The sequence below is a fragment of the Bubalus bubalis genome, chromosome 11, assembly GCF_019923935.1.
Source record: "Bubalus bubalis isolate 160015118507 breed Murrah chromosome 11, NDDB_SH_1, whole genome shotgun sequence".
NCBI classification, from domain to species: domain Eukaryota; kingdom Metazoa; phylum Chordata; class Mammalia; order Artiodactyla; family Bovidae; genus Bubalus; species Bubalus bubalis.
Genome location: NC_059167.1, coordinates 30,651,631 through 30,667,747, shown reverse-complemented (window position 1 = coordinate 30,667,747; position 16,117 = coordinate 30,651,631). Strand labels below are relative to the sequence as shown.

Below are 16,117 nucleotides of genomic sequence, written 5' to 3'. Positions count from 1 at the left end.
TCGTTCTGCTTCAGATTCGGTTCCCACTCGACTGCTTTGGCAGCTGGAAAGGCATGCCGAGATGGGTACAGGCAAGAAAAAGGGATGATCCACTTCCCCACCCTCCCTTTTCGTGTTCCCCTTCAAGGTTTCCTGTTTCGTTACAACTAAATTTAGTGAGTTTTCTCAGAGGATTTCGTTTTGGCCCAGTCCTCTTTGTCCTCTGGAGGCCTCTTGACCCAGGCAGCGCCTCGCCCCAAAGTGGATTTCTGCAACATCACCGCCTCTTGCGGGGGGTGAGGGTGGGGGGTTGCAGGGAAGAGGGAGGAACAGGGCTGGGGGTGGTAGCGAAAGGCTGCGGCTCGACTCTCGCCTGTCTTTCTCTCCCATCCACTGGCCCGTCTTTTCCTCCTCCAAGTTCTACAAAATACCGCGAAGTCCACCGGAGAACGGCGGGCGCTGTCGAGAGCGGGGAGGTGCTGAAATGGCCTGGGCGCTCCGGTCGCAGTCTTGATTGGCAGAGCCGGCCAGTGACTGACAGGGGGTCTCCATGGCGCCCGCGCGGCCAATCCGCCCACCCCAGTAGCGGCGCCGGCTAGCTGGCCTGCGTGCCCTAACGGAGCCGAGCCGAACCGGAGCTGCGGAGTCGGCACCTCCTCCAATCCCTCCCGCTCGCTTGCTCCCTGCGGTTGCGCCGCTGCCCTGGCCGTGCATCCCGGTTGCCCCGAGCCGCTTTCACCAAGGAGAGCCTGACGCACCCGGCCGGGTCCGTGGGCATCTGCTGCGTGTCCCGCTCCGGACTCAGCGCCTCCGCTGTCGCCGGCGCTGCCTCGATGTTCCAGCTGCCTATTTTGAATTTCAGTCCCCAGCAAGTGGCCGGGGTATGCGAGACTCTAGAGGAGAGTGGCGACGTGGAGCGCCTGGGTCGCTTCCTCTGGTCGCTGCCTGTGGCCCCTGCGGCCTGCGAGGCGCTCAACAAGAATGAATCTGTGCTGCGCGCACGAGCCATCGTGGCCTTTCACGGTGGCAACTACCGTGAGCTCTACCATATCCTGGAAAACCACAAGTTCACCAAGGAGTCTCACGCCAAACTGCAGGCGCTGTGGCTCGAAGCTCATTACCAGGAGGCTGAGAAGCTGCGTGGACGGCCCTTGGGGCCGGTGGATAAGTACCGCGTGAGGAAGAAGTTCCCGCTGCCGCGCACCATCTGGGACGGCGAACAGAAGACACACTGCTTCAAGGAGCGCACGCGGCACCTGCTGCGGGAATGGTACCTGCAGGACCCCTACCCCAACCCAAGCAAAAAGCGTGAGCTCGCCCAGGCAACCGGACTGACCCCTACGCAGGTGGGCAACTGGTTCAAAAACCGCCGGCAAAGGGATCGGGCAGCTGCAGCCAAAAACAGGTCGGTACCTATAGACCTCCGAGCCTTGAACTCACCGGGGAGGGAGTCGGTGACCGCACCCTCGGCGCGCTTACCGAAGGCCTGGAGACTTGGATTCCGCAGGAATTGGGATGGGATGGAGGTCTTGGGTGTGACCTCACTGCGTTCTGGGATCCTGGGTGGGGGTTTCCTTCCGGGCTCTGGATTCCCCACCCTTTCTGTCTGGTTTTCGCCACCTGGGGGTCGCTCCTGAAGCTGGTTCCAGTCACCATACCAAGGCTACAATGAGAGGGAGAAAGAAATAAAAATTAAAACCCCAGAAACAACTAGAGACCGCAAGGCCCAAGGTTAATTCTTGTCAGCCTAGGCTGAAGCTCCTATTATTTATTAGGTGAAGCCTGGCTTGTTAGCAATGAGGCAGTTTAGTGTTGTCATTTTAAAGTCCAAAGGCATCCTTCTCTAACACTTTGATCGAATTCTGCTCTTCCTATGGGTGGGCAGCCCTGTCTCAAACAGCAAACTACTTGGCAGAGGTTTTTCATTCCCCAGTGTGTGGATCTCAAATATTTTGGCCAAGAACCCAACCTCTTCTCCCAGGCCCAAACCCTCCTGGGAACCATCAGGCTGCCCTTTCTGCCTCTAGTTTGGGGCAGACTTGGCCTCCCGGGTACTGGCACAGAGGTGGGCCCAAGGCAGACACAAGCTGGGAAAGGGGTCTCATGGCCCAGAGTCTCATCTGTCCTTGTCACTGACGTCTCATTTATCCTGACAGTATTGTAAATCTCCCAAAGGTGACCAACAACCAGGAATGACCTTGTGAGCACAGCATCCCAAAGAGTGGGAGACAGGGAGCCAAGAAAGGACTAAGAAGGACGATGGAGCAACCACAAGGCTCCCGGAGCAGTGGCCAAAGGCCTCCTACCCAGCCTCTGCCCGGGTCAGAGGGAGAGGGGCTGACTGCTGGGCTTAAAGGATGTGGACCAAGGGGTGGGAGTGGGGGGGAGGTCAGTGGCTAGTTTTGCGCAGTGACCAGTTTCTTTTCCTTCCCGGTAGACTTCAGCAGCAGGTCCTGTCGCAGGGGTCCGGCAGGACGCTAAGGGCCGAGGAAGAGGGCACGCCCGAGGTGCTGGGTGCCGCCGCCAGCCCTGCCGCCAGCCTGTCCAGCAAGGCAGCCACTTCGGCCATCTCCATCACTTCCAGTGACAGCGAGTGTGACATCTGAGTTGCCCACCAATTATATTAAGAAACAGAATTCGGCGTATATTAAAAAAAAAAAAAAAACGAGACAAATAAATGAAAGAGAGAGAAAGGATGAGAGACCAAGCAACCCAGCGAATCCAGGTGGCCAGGGACCCGCGGGCTTGGTTGCCATGTCCGCCCTACGCCTGACCTGCTCCACCGGCGCCATCCGGCTGCTACCACAGGGGCCTGCGGTGAGGCCCGACCCAGTTACACGTCCTCTTGCTTTGCTTTTTCCCAAGGATTTTGCTGCAAAGATGCCTCCAGAACCTGAACTGCACGCTGAGCGCCTCCCCTGAATCTCCCGTGGGTATTTCACCTCGAAAGGACGCTATTATATATGTATAACTTTTGCTTTAAAAGTTTTTTTTAAAACAAAACATATATATGTTGTTTATTTACTTATTTAAGAGACTGCGTGGTAGGTTTCTCTGTATGGAGAGAATTTGCTGTTTCAAAGGGCGCAGGGTGGAGCCAATCGGTTGTGTGAAGAAGTCAAACAATAAAAACCTGGTGAGCAACCTTTCTTAAGGGAGCTGCTCTCAGATTCCTAAAAAGAAAACTGAGAGATCATTCTCTTCACCAGGCAGGGGGTCCTTGAGCAATGGTCTCAGGAGAGTCTTCTCTGTGTCTTTTGCCTTTTCTGATGTTTCCTGCTATATTTTTAAAACAGTCCAAGGTAGGTCCATAACCACTTCCTTGTCAAATTGTATGCTTGTGTGTATGTATGTATGTAAATATGCATGTATGTGTGATATATTTAAACCTAGAAATTGGCAACATAATTACCCCCTGTAAGGCAACTCCCTATGTTCCCAGAACAAGTAACTAACTATGGCTTGCCCACTTGATAGTCACTCAGCTTTCAGGAACAGTATGGAAAGCCAAACTCAACTTAAAAGTGAATTCTATTTTATGAAACAGGATTATTCCAACAGAGGCTCTGCAATGAGAAAGGTTTTCCATCTCCTTTGAGGCCCCACCCATACAAAAAAAAAAAAAAAAACAGTAGGTACCCATAATCATACAAGTGAGCATTTACTGCATTTGGGCTTGAACTTGCATTAAAATAAAGACAAAAGAAGACAGGAGAGGTTGTAATAACTAGATTAGCATCTTCTCAACACAGAAGCAGGTTTAATCAAATGCATTATTTTCAACAAAAGGCATACTGAGATGGGGGAAAGGATGTAATCATGTCACATAGTGAGGTCAAATAGAAGACTGCAGAGAAAGCACTGGCAATTTAAAAAATCTAATCGTTGTATTAAACATGAAACAAGTCATTTAGAGCCTCATTGTCCAGTAATGGCCTCAATTAAAAATATCAAATATTGTCAGGATTAAATTTGCCCTTTCAAAGTGTGTAGGCACACAGACACACACACACCAAAAACAATAACAACAAAAAAAAAAACACCTACTGTCCTTACACTAAAAAAGTAAATGCTATCCAGGGAGACTCTAAGCTTTTCCCTAGTGAAATGGATTGCATATTACAAAATTTGACATTGATCTTTAAAATCACTTGAGCTGAACTTCCTCGTGGAGCACCCTCCCCCCACATCCGCCACTGGACTTCTTTCAGTTTGCTGCAGTGTCCTCAGCAGATGCTCTTTGGTTCCAAAACCTGATAATTTATTTGGGTAGAAGTGCCGATGTGCAAATCAAATAAAAATAAGTGAAGTCACCCAAGACAAAAGGCAATCAAATGGCAAGATATGTGGGGAAAGCCCAGGACATGAATGGGACTGATTTTTGGTTTCTAAATCACTTAAACAGATTTGACCTCATTTGGGCTTTATAAATAGTTCTCTTTGTATACAGGGGCCCTTATCCAGAGACTTGTTGACAATCAAAACTCTCTTGCGTAAGAGCTCCAAAAGAAGGAGTGGGGAAGCCTTTGTGATCATGCTGGTGTTCTTCTAGAAAGCAGGCAAATACCCTTCTGTGTGTCCTGAAAGGCTAGGATGGTAGAGCTTCCTCAAGGCTCTATTTTCTTTTCTAGAGCCCCTGGAACTTCCTAGAATGCAAAGGAGAAGGGCCAGGACTCCAAAAAGGCAAGGGAGGCGTGTAGACCACAAAATTTAAGGAGGCATTCATGCTCAAGGTCAAGCAAGTGCACAGCATCTGGGAGTAAGTACCTCCTTAAATTTTGCATTCCAGGTGCCTCCTTCGCCTCACCCTAGTTCTGAATCCTCACTTCAGTGAAAAATCTAGAGATGTCTAGTCTTGTTTCCCAGTCAGATTCCATCCTAACTACAGAGCTGTCCACACCAGCATTTGGAGAAAATAGTTGGCAAATTTTCTGTCTTAAGCTGATGCTTCCAAGTCTAAGAGGGAAGGGAAAGGACTAATTAGTGTGATGATATTTAGGAATTTAAGAGTCTAAAAATCCCACCCCACTTAGCAGTTCAAATGATGCCTAAAAGTTGAAGGAAGTATCCATTCTGCATTCTCAAGGGTAAAAAGGGGTAACAACCACAACCATAGTTCTTAGTAAGAACTAAGCTTTCTCTTTACAAATAATTTTTAAATAATGCTTGTGTGGCAAAAAAAAAAAAAGAGGAAATCAATCTTAAATATTCATTGGGAGGGCTGATGCTGAAGCTGAAGCTCCAATACTTTGGCCATCTGATTCGAAGAGCTAACTCATTAGAAAAGACCCTGATTCTGGCAAAGATTGAAGGCAGGAGGAGAAGGGGACGACAGAGGACGAGATGGTTGGATGGCATCACTGACTCAATAGACGAAAGTTTGAGCAAGCTCCAGGAGATGGATGGTGAAGGACAGGGAAGCCTGGTGTGCTGCAGTCCATGGGGTCGCAAAGAGTCACTGAGTGACTGAACAACAACAAAACTGATGGGGGATTTTTCTTCCTGCTTTGGTGAAAACCTATAAAGTACACCTTCCTTTAAAGTACATCTAATTTGCTTAAAGTAACATGCTGCCTAAGAGTTACATTACAAAGTACTGTTTCACCAATTAGTTGATTTATTTATATATAATTTTATTTAGCATCTTAAGGGGTGACATATTATTTAAAAGACTTAATATTTATCTAAAGCTGGTGGCACCTAAATATAAATAACAATTCTTTGTGAATAAGCAATTCATTGATGATTACATGTTGGAAACTGGTCCAAATCTTCACAGATTTTATTTAAATTGGCCCAGATCTTCCTATGGACAGGTATTGTAAAGGTTTTCGTTTACTTTTTAAGATTTTTTTTTTTGGTCAGTTTTATCCCAGTCTAGAAAAGGTTTTTTTGTTTGTTTGTCCTTGTTTTTAATTCCAGCCAGTAGCAGTGGAAGGTTTCTGAATTTGGAGAAATACCTATGATGATGGGTTTCTTTTCTTTCTTTTCTTAAAATTCTTTTCCTGTAACATACTGCCCAAAAGCAGTTACTCCAGCAGAGTAGAAAAAAGCTGCATTTTTACATTTCAACAAACCTGAACAGTGTGAAGATTTAACCCTCAGCCCCAGCTCACGCTCCTTTACGGGTTCTAAACATTTCAACCACCCTCCAATTCTACCAAAAACGCTATATAGTCCAGCTCCCCAAATGCCGCAGTTCCTCTCTCCTCTACCTTAGTGACCCACTGGGCTTCCATCGCCACTCTGGTACCCCATACCCCCACCCCCCGCGCTGCCCTTTCCATCACCAGTTTGTTTATAAAAATCTGGGAGGGAGGGGATGAGAGGCTGGGGGTTGGGGGGGAGGACCTGCTCTTTGTTTACATTAAACAAATGACAGGCAAAGAGCTCAAGCAAATCTTCCTTGACCTCGTTTTTCCTCCCCAATTTTAACAAAAAGGAAAAAAAATATTGTATCCAAAGAGAGCGTGAATGGGGCGGGAGGAGAGGAGAAGCAGCTTTTCGCTCTATTCAGCCGGGACGCTAGAGCTCGGACGATTTCCGCTCCTATTGTGAGGCGGGGCCGGGGGCCGGCGGTGAATGGGGGGTCCGCCGAGCTGCCCGCGGGGCTGTCAGGCGGCTCAGCGTAATCAGGGCTAATGACGGTGGCCGGGCGCTCCGCGGGACAATGCGCGGGGCCGCGGGGTTTTGTCGGCCTGAATGGCTAATAGGTTTGTCTGGGGGCTGCGAGGGGGGCAGCGTCGGGAGAAGGAGGCGGCGAGGGGAGAAGGGGTCATTGTCCGCGCACTGGCTCGGGCGCCAAGGCGCGTCCCTCGGCTGCCCGGCGGCCCCCGGGCCGCGGAGCTGCAGACAGGAAGACCGCGGCGGGGAAGCCCCCTGGAGGCTTGCTGGGAAATGGCGGCCGGAGCGGCGGGCGCGCTGGTCCCCTAGGAGGGGCGGCCTGCACCGAGGAGGTGGGGCCCGAACTTTGCTCCCCAGAAGCCCACAGTGGGCCTGCAATACCCGAGAAGGTGTGGGTCCTTCCTCCAGGGTCCGGATCGCGACTCTCTGAGGTGACAACTCCACACAGCCACCTTTTCGGTCCGGCGCCCTGGGAACTCTCAGACTCATAGGCCTCAAGCCTCCCCTATTGTTTGACTGCCTGACTCACACAGCTGGAGGAGAGAAACCTCGAAGAAACGAACCCCGGGGAAGAATTCGATAAAAACCAAGGGGAGGGGATAAACACGCACAAGCGCGCTCTGGCAGCAGCTGAGGCGCGCGCCCGCCTTCGACCTCTGACGGCGCGGTGGTTTGTGAGCTTGGAGCGCGAGGGCGCGGCGGTTGCCCCGGGACTGTCGCGAGCGTCGGGCCTGCACCCGCGTCTGGCCTGGATCCACTGCCCAGAGCAGCTTAGCGTGGCCAGGCCGGAGAACAGTATTTCCCACCGCCGGCTTTCGGCGGCGCCGAGTGAGTCGTCCGAGAAGGGACCGACGAGCTGGGAAGTCTCCAAGCTCAGGGAGTGGGATTTGCAGATAAGACGTCGAGAGGGCTTTGCGCGCCCAGCCGATTCGTAGGGTCAGCCTTCGGGGCGAGGACCCGGGGCAGGGCATCCTGAGCACCAAGTGTCCGCGACCGCACAATTATATTCTGGCCTGCCCCCGCCGCCAGCGGAGCCGCCTTCTTTTCGAAACTTGATCGCTTCTGTTTCAACTCTTAGAAATCTCCTCAGGCCAGATCCTGCTTTGCAGGTCTACTTGCTAGGATTTATAGTCCCAAATTGCTTAAGACATACTCCACCATGAGGGATCGAACTCCTTGTCTGGAGACAAAGGGGTGTGAGGGCGATTCCAGGGCAGAACAAACAGTTTCACGCCTTCCTGCCTTTGCTCTCGCTGTTTCCGTTTGCCCAGTGGTGTCCTCCACCCGAAGCCTTGCCCCCTACCTCGACTGCTAACCTGTCAGTCCATCAATTCTGTCCCCCCTCGAAGGAGTCTTTCTTGAGTCATTGAACTTCTCTCGGAGACTTCTCTACTTTCTTCGTAATTCTGCTACCGTACCTTACCTAAACGTCTTAAAGTTTGTAATACATTTGTGCGTTTATTTGTATGTTTGACTCCCCTGCCCCAGAGTGTAAGCTCCTTAAGGGCAAGGACCAAATCTTAGTCAATTTTATATTCCCAGTGCTTCGACTAAGTAGTAGTTACTCAATAAACATTTTAAAATTGAATGAATTAATGGATCTTCTTTGAAGCTTCTCTTCCGAATTAGTGGAGTTCTGGCAACTCTATACTCTTTTGAACTGCAAAGATGACTTATGTTGACTGGACCCAAAATTCGCTTGAATCCTGCCAGCTCAGGTTAATGACTTGTACCTATTTCTCAGATTTTCTGGGATGATTCTCCCTCAAGGCACATGGCTTTCAGGATTCTGTGGCTTTGGGTTCATAACATGAAGATTATCTTCTCACAAACACATTTTCCCAAAAAGTAAGGTAATAGTCCTTCCCATAGATTTAGAAAATTGTTACATTCTCTGAACCCTATTGAATATAATTCCTAATATTTTTGTCTATAAGATGATAGCAATTTCCCTTTCCAAAATAACTTTCCTTCTTCTCCCTCACTCCCTCCCCAATTTTCATCTTGACCTACAAATTAAAAAGGAAACACACACACACAAATCAAACTCAGAAAAAGCATACAATTTTGAGACATTGTGTTGCATTCCACCTCACTCTTAGGCTAACCTGGGGGTGAGGTAGGAGGCAGAGTTTTCATTAAAATCATAAATCACAAAAGTCCTATGAAAATCTACCAGCTACCAAACATCTCAGGTTTAAAATTTAATGGAAAGAAGCAAGTGAACTGTGTGTAATTTTGAATTCTGATAAAATATATATAAAGCTGCCAAGAGGAAAGTTCTTAACCTGTCAATCTGCAACCTGAGAATGTTGGTTTACTTTTTTTTTTTTTTTTTTTTTCCTGGCTGAAGAGATTAGTCTTGAATTTTCTAGCATGGAATCAAATATCTAGGTTCAGGTGGTGCATACTAAATTGATATATGAAAAGTCTGGTTGGTAGTAAGCTAGTTTATTGTGCAGCTCAAACATTTTCAGATATTTAAAATTACTAATGAAGATTTGTCCATTTAAAGCATATTTTATGTTTAAATTAAGCACCATTTAAAGCATATTTTATCGCATTGGATATATTCTTGATTTTCCATAAATTCATGATAAGGTATGCATTTCAACTAATATCTATGTGTATACACTAGACATCTGATCTATAAAATTTTTGCAGGCAGTTGTGACTGTATGAGTTGGATTCATCAGCTTATAACAGACAAGCAAATAGAAAAAGGAAAACTAGACTGTAAGCAAGACATAGCAGGGGACTGGTATCTGAGGAGGGTGGAATCAAGCACACCTTGCTTAAAATACCAAATCACTGAACTTGGGCACGTCACTCAATTCTTTGAGCCTTGGTTTTTACTTTTGCAAAAAGGGGTTGACAGTACCCAGAGCTATTTCTATAAATTCACTGCTAAGTCGCTTCAGTCGTGTCTGACTCTGTGCAACCCCATATACGGCAACCCACCAGGCTCCCCCATCCCTGGGATTCTCCAGGCAAGAACACTGGAGTGGATTGCCATTTCCTTCTCCAATGCATGAAAGTTAAAAGTGAAAGGGAAGTCGCTCAGTCGTGTCTCACTCTTAGCGACTCCATGGACTGCAGCCTACCAGGCTCTCCATCCATGGGATTTTCCAGGCAAGAGTACTGGAGTGGGGTGCCATTGCCTTCTCCGATAAATTCACTGAACACCTATTATATGTGCTAGGTGCCTGGAATAATGTCTATAAAGCATCTAGCACAAAACCACACACATATAACAGGTGTTCAGTGAAGAGAACTTTCCTTTTCACATTTTTCCTGGTTAAATGCCAGGGCAAAGAAATAGACTGTACAACTCCTCTTAAATTTGTTTTCTAAATAGATGTCATCTACATGTTTGGAATATTATTGAATTTAAATGCTAAATGCTATCCTTAGTATCAGAAGCAGCTTTGCTCACCACACTCAGCAGGAAGACCCAGTATGTTGGTTTTCCAACAGTGGTAACGAATGGGCTTATGCTAACACACCATCATTCTTTCCTGGCTTTTTACTCTGCTTGGAGATGCTTGTCCTCTATGTGAAACTCTCCAGAGATCCTGCCCCATCTTGCAAGTTAGGATATGCCCAAATGTAACAGATGATCCTGAAAAGATAACATAACCTCTTGGAGAAAGGTTTGTTTTGTTGTTGTTGTTGTTGTTGTTTGAGGAGGAAGCAGAGATCCCACTTTACATTTGTACTGCTCTTAGAGCTAATAGCAAAGTCCTTTCACCTGCATCATCTCACTTCCTCAAAAACCCTGTACAGTAAATCAGTAGATATGGTGATTCCCACCTTCCAGATAAGAAAACTAGGACTCATATCACTTGCTCAAAGTCACGGGATCAGGAAAGGATCCAGATTTTGTAGAAGTTGAAATTAACACAGTTTGGAGTGGGGATACTCTTTAAGATAAAGGACACAAAATTGTGAATACAAAACTGGATATTAAAAAAAGAAATGAGAACAATTACAAAATTTAAAAACCCGGCAATACAACAAACATCCCAAATTTAAACAGTAACAAGATCATTTTATTAATTAACTTGTATCAAACTCTAGAATAATTTTCCCTACTTTTTTCCCTCTGTATGTTCTTTGATTATTTCTTTATATGACAAATTTATAGTGCAATCTCAGAAAGACAATTTAGTCTTCCCGTAATGTGGGTTAATTTAAAAAAACCTTTTTTTTAGTAATTCATGGTTTAGAAAGGTTTGATTCAGCTTCATGGCTTATGGTTGGTAATATCATATATAACTTGGTATTAAATTTGGGAAGGCCTCTATGAAGTTTCTTTTCATATATAGCAATAAGGTTTCACAACATTTCAAGTTTCCTTGAACAGTGACCCACCTTAAACAATATTTGCATTGGTAACACTCATTAACCAGCTTGTGATCAAAAGCCTTAAACATTCTGTTATGACACATTAATCAGTACAGTGGGCAGGAATATTCCTGCAAGACATCCTTGCACTGAAGCAGCTAGCAACAACCTAGCAATACAAAGAAGCGACACCAAACCCTAACAATTTAAACTACTAAATCCAAACTACCTGTGTCTCCAACTAAACTTCCCTTTAGCTACTGGATCACAAAAATTAAGGTAATTATTTAGATGCTACCCAGCACTAGGGGAAATGTGACAAACAGAAAATAAGAATGGAAAGAGCCCATTGTAGTTAAATTATCCTCTTTTGCTAATTTTTTTAAAATGCATGATCATGTGAACAGATTGCTAGAAACCCTCCCAAGGGGCAACTGAGTAATCTTGAAACCCAAGTATTATTTGCTTCAAGATAATTCTGCCCCTGCACATGCCTCATGAGAGTTTGATGAGAAGAGGTTTCTGACTCCAAGTTCTATACTTTTTTCTATTATCTGGGACAAAATGAATTTTCCCAGAAAGTTTTGACAAGTTTTTACTCAAAAAGTGTCTTTAAAAATGATCCATTGAGGACTTCCCTCGTGGTACAGTGGATAGGAATCCACCTGCCAGTGCAGGGGGCACAGGTTTCATCCCTGGTCTGGGAAGATTCCACATGCCACAGGGCAGCTAAGCAGGTACACTGCAACTATTGAGCCTGCTTTCTAAAGCCTGCAAGCCACAACTACTGAAGCCTGTATGCCCTAGAGCCCATACTCCGCAGCAAGAGAAGCCACTGCAATGAGAAGCCTGTGCACCCCATAAAGAGTAGCTCCCACTTGCTGCAACTAGAGAAAGCCTGCATGCAGCAACAAAGACCCAGCACAACCAAAAATAAATAAAGTTAAAAAAAAGAAAAAGATCCATTGGGAAGGAAGGGAGAGGTTAAGATTGCAAATGGAAAGCTGGCCTTGGGTAGAATTGAGGTAAACAGGTTACGCCTTAGAACCTGGTTACCTTTCCTTAGGGGCTTCCCAGGTGGCGCTAGTGGTAAAGAATCCATCTGCCAATGCAGGAGACAAAGAGATGCGGGTTGGATCCCTGCATCAGGAAGATCCCCTGGATTAGGAAATGGCACCTTATTCCCATATTCTTGCCTGGGAAATCCCATGGACAGAGGAGTCTGGCAGGCTGCAGTCCATAGGATTGCAAAAGAGTCTAACACGACTGAATGACTGAACACATATCTTTCTTTTTTTGGTGGGGTCTTCCCCTTGCCTTTTTACAGGTGTTGCATCCCAAACTGTCAAAAACTCTTCAGTGCTCTTCACCCTCCCTGTATGAAAATCCATTTTCAGTTGTCACCAAAAAAATCAGATAAACCAATTCACAACAGCACACAAATGCTGCTAAAAGCTTAATGAATTACTTACAGATGAGGGCCTGGGAGGGTACTTACTAACTGCTAGGAGATAATCCTTTAATTCAATAACCCCAGATCACTAATGGTAGCAATTCAGACATCACTCATAGGCCAGTAGAAAATTAGTTTTGGTTGGAAGAGAGCCAGGAACCCTTCAAATCATTCTATAGAAGCAGACGACTGTTTTGGGGGTCAGATACTGCCAATACCAAAAATAAAATGAAAATAAACTTGTTGCCCCCCTCCCCCCAGCTTTCCCCTGTAGTTGCACTTCCTTCCTTATCATTCCCTTCACCACTAAACTTCATGAGAGCGGAGCCTACGTTCTTGGTTTCCATTTCTTCACTGATGCTTTAACCTCCTGCAATCTGGTTTTTACTTGCATCATTCCATCAAAACTGTTCCCTCAAATGTCATATTTCTCCTGGCAATCTTGATTCCAGCCTGTGCTTCATCCAGCCCAGCATTTCACATGATGTACTCTGCATAAGAGTTAAATAAGCAGGGTGACAAGCAGGGTGAGTAAGCTCCGGGAGTTGGTGATGGACAGGGAAGCCTGGCGTGCTGAGCCCATGGAGTCACAAAGAGACAGACACAACTGAGAGACTGAACTGAACTTGGTCCTCACAGTATTCAGCCTGTTGACTTTCAACACTGTTGAACATTCTTTCATTCTAAAAAGGGCCAGGATTAGGTTGAGACAGACAACCTGCCTAAAGTACAAAATTTAAGGAAGCACTCTCTCAGAGTTTTACAAGTTCAGGACTGGCATCTGAGAGTGCCCCCAGCCCTGCTTCTGAAGCATAACTGAGCTTCTCACCATACTCAAAGCACAGCATGCAATTTTTCTGCCTTCATACCTTCACTCATGCTATAGAGGAAAATGACCCTCCGTGCTTTGTATCTGCCCTGCACCCTTCCTACCTTCCTCTGTAGCAGCACCCTTAGAGCACTGCTCCCCAATTCAATGTGTTTCTGGTGGGGCTACCAAATACAGGATCTCCCTTCCCAACTCACAGTGGGTATAATCACCAAGCTGGACCAGTTCATTCCAAAAATTTCTGAATTGAAAGCAAAAAGAACTATCTCTTTACTCTCGGATTGAGAGAAATAAGATCATGACACCAAAATTATCAGTATCAACTCAGACAGTAAAGAATCTGCCTGCAATGCAGGAGACCTGGGTTCAATCCCTGGGTTGGGAAGATTCTCTCGAGAAAGGAATGGCAACCCACTCCAGTATTCTTGCCTGGAGAATCCCAGGGACAGAGGAGCCTGGTGGGCTACAGTCCCTGGGGTCACAAAGAGTTGGACACAACAGAGTGACTAACACTACTACTACTACCAAAATTATTGGCAACCATACCCAGTGTTATAAGAAGGGGTATGCCTCAAGAAAAAGAAGCAGGATGGAGGGGAGAGAAATAGAAAAGGTTAACAGTGATACAGTCTTTGTATGCTGTTGACGCCAGCCTTGTCTTTTCTGGTTTTGTCTGCAGGAGCTAATGTGTTACTTTCCTACGTTTTCTTTCTTTGAGTTCCTATCACTTTCTAACAAGATTGTTCAAATATAACATAGAATATTCTTCCTTTTCTCTCACCCCATCTCCACAGGTACACAGACTCAAATTTCATGGCTCAGCTCATTTTCTTCCCAGCGCCTTTCTTGATCCATAATCTTCTTCCCAATTAAGCCTTCTTTTAACTGCTGTGGCATTTCATATGTCTCTCATGGATATCTATTAATAGCGTCTTGTCTTATATTTCCTACTATACTATATGTTCTTTAAGGGCAAGACTCATAATCTTTGAATCCTCCAAGAAATGAGTACAGGATTTTTGACACAGTAGAAAATCAGTAGATTTTTGTTGAAGGGATGGATTAACTAGATGAGTGAACATAGAATATATGGAGATATATATATATATGGATATATGGAATTTCTATGTTTCATTTCAGAAAATTTCAACCTGAATAATCTTAAATTCTAAAAATAATGAAAAGTACTTTTTTCCAAAAAAAAAAGAAAAGAAACAATGACTCTCTGATGGCTAGGGGGAAATGGTGAATGTTAAAGGGTGCCAGTGTCTTTTAGAAGGCGGGAAAGTAAGACCTGTATTTATATTTATTCATATGTGAGTAAATAAACTCTTAAATGATACACAAGAAACTGTAAAATGATTTCAAGTTTAGGGGAACAATGAGCATATGGGGCTAAGAGGTAAGAGGGGGACTTTTCACTGTATACCTTGATTTTTTTAACCAGGTGATTCTTTATTTATTCAAGGTTAAATTAAAACTAAATGAATAAAATAAACTCTAAATAGAGATCATTCACCTACAACATGAAATGAAGAACCTGCTTTCCTAAAATAATATGACTGCCGTGCTAGCACCATGCTCTGGTTTAAAAAGTGCAAGAGGTCAAATAATTTTCATAAAAATGAAGAGAATGTGCTTTGGACAATTCTGTTAGAGGTCTTAATAAATGGAGCAAGCAGCCCTGGTGATAATAATGACATCAATTTTGAAGTTAAACACAAAATATTCAAATAAAATTATTTCATATAAAAATAAAAAGTTGGAGAACTCAAAATTCTCCCGTTACTAATTTGTGTTTTTCTTTCCAGTAAAAAAAAAAAAAAAAAGTTATTTTCTTAAAGCCTATTAAAATTTACACTTCCAGATAGGTGAATTTTGTTTTATGCAAAATTAAACATCAATAAAGCTGATTTTAAAAATGTAAAACATGAAATGTTAAAAGGGACCTTAGAGATTTTATCTAGTCATCCCATCTTTTGATCCAAGGACTCCTTCTATTTTGTTTTTAATCAGGCACCCTTATATCTTGAAAGATTTTTGTGACCTAAATGAAATCATATAAACCAGTGATGGACAATGCTAATAAGCAATGAAGTTAAGTAAGTTTAAGGACCAAAAAAAGGCCATAATCTTATTCCACTAGTTTAAAGGTTAATAGAGCTTTTGACACATAATCTACCTAGACACAATTTAAAATCAACTAAATAACATTCCTATTAGCTAAAGGAAGCAGCATGGCATTTGATTTATAACATCTTAACTAGTAAACTTACATTATCTTGTATAAATCAGAAATCCCAGTCCTCTAGTGAAGAACTTTCCCTGTCAATACCCAATGGTATCACTAACACTATTATGAAAACTCAAACTGGTCAGAAATTCATTCACTCATTCAATCATCCTATCATACATCCAATCATTCAACATGAGGGGGCACACTTGTTATTGTTGTGTAGTCGATAAATCATGTCTGACTCTTTTGCGACCCCATGGACTGTAGCCCTCCAGGCAAGAATACTGGAGTGTGTTGCCATTTCCTTCTCCAGGGGATCTTCCCAACTCAGGGATCGAACCCATGTCTCCTGCATTGGCAGGCAGGTTCTTTACCACTGAGCCACCAGGGATGCCCACTGGGCATACACTGTGGTGCAAAACACTTTCAGGTTTCTACTCACACCAAAAATCTCTCCATCTTTTAACAGTTTTAACTACTTATCAGTAAATGACCAGTAGGTAGTGATCAGAAAGGAGCACTTTAGCCACATTAGTGAATAGTGAAGTCGCTCAGTCATGCCCGACTCTTTGCAACCCCGTGGACTGTAGCCTACCAGCCTTCTCCGTCCATGGGATTCTCCAGGCAAGAATACTGGAGTGGGTTACCA

The 16,117-nt window shown here is 44.8% G+C and overlaps 1 protein-coding gene across 1 annotated transcript; it reads left to right on the top strand.

The window, feature by feature from the left end:
• The first annotated feature begins 465 nt into the window (after positions 1-465).
• On the top strand, positions 466-3,203 carry SIX6 (SIX homeobox 6). Its single transcript, XM_006069642.4, has 2 exons — positions 466-1,384; positions 2,417-3,203. The coding sequence occupies exons 1-2, from the start codon at positions 813-815 to the stop codon at positions 2,583-2,585; spliced, it is 741 nt and encodes a 246-aa protein (XP_006069704.1). The 5' UTR covers positions 466-812; the 3' UTR covers positions 2,586-3,203.
• Positions 3,204-16,117: the final 12,914 nt, after the last annotated feature.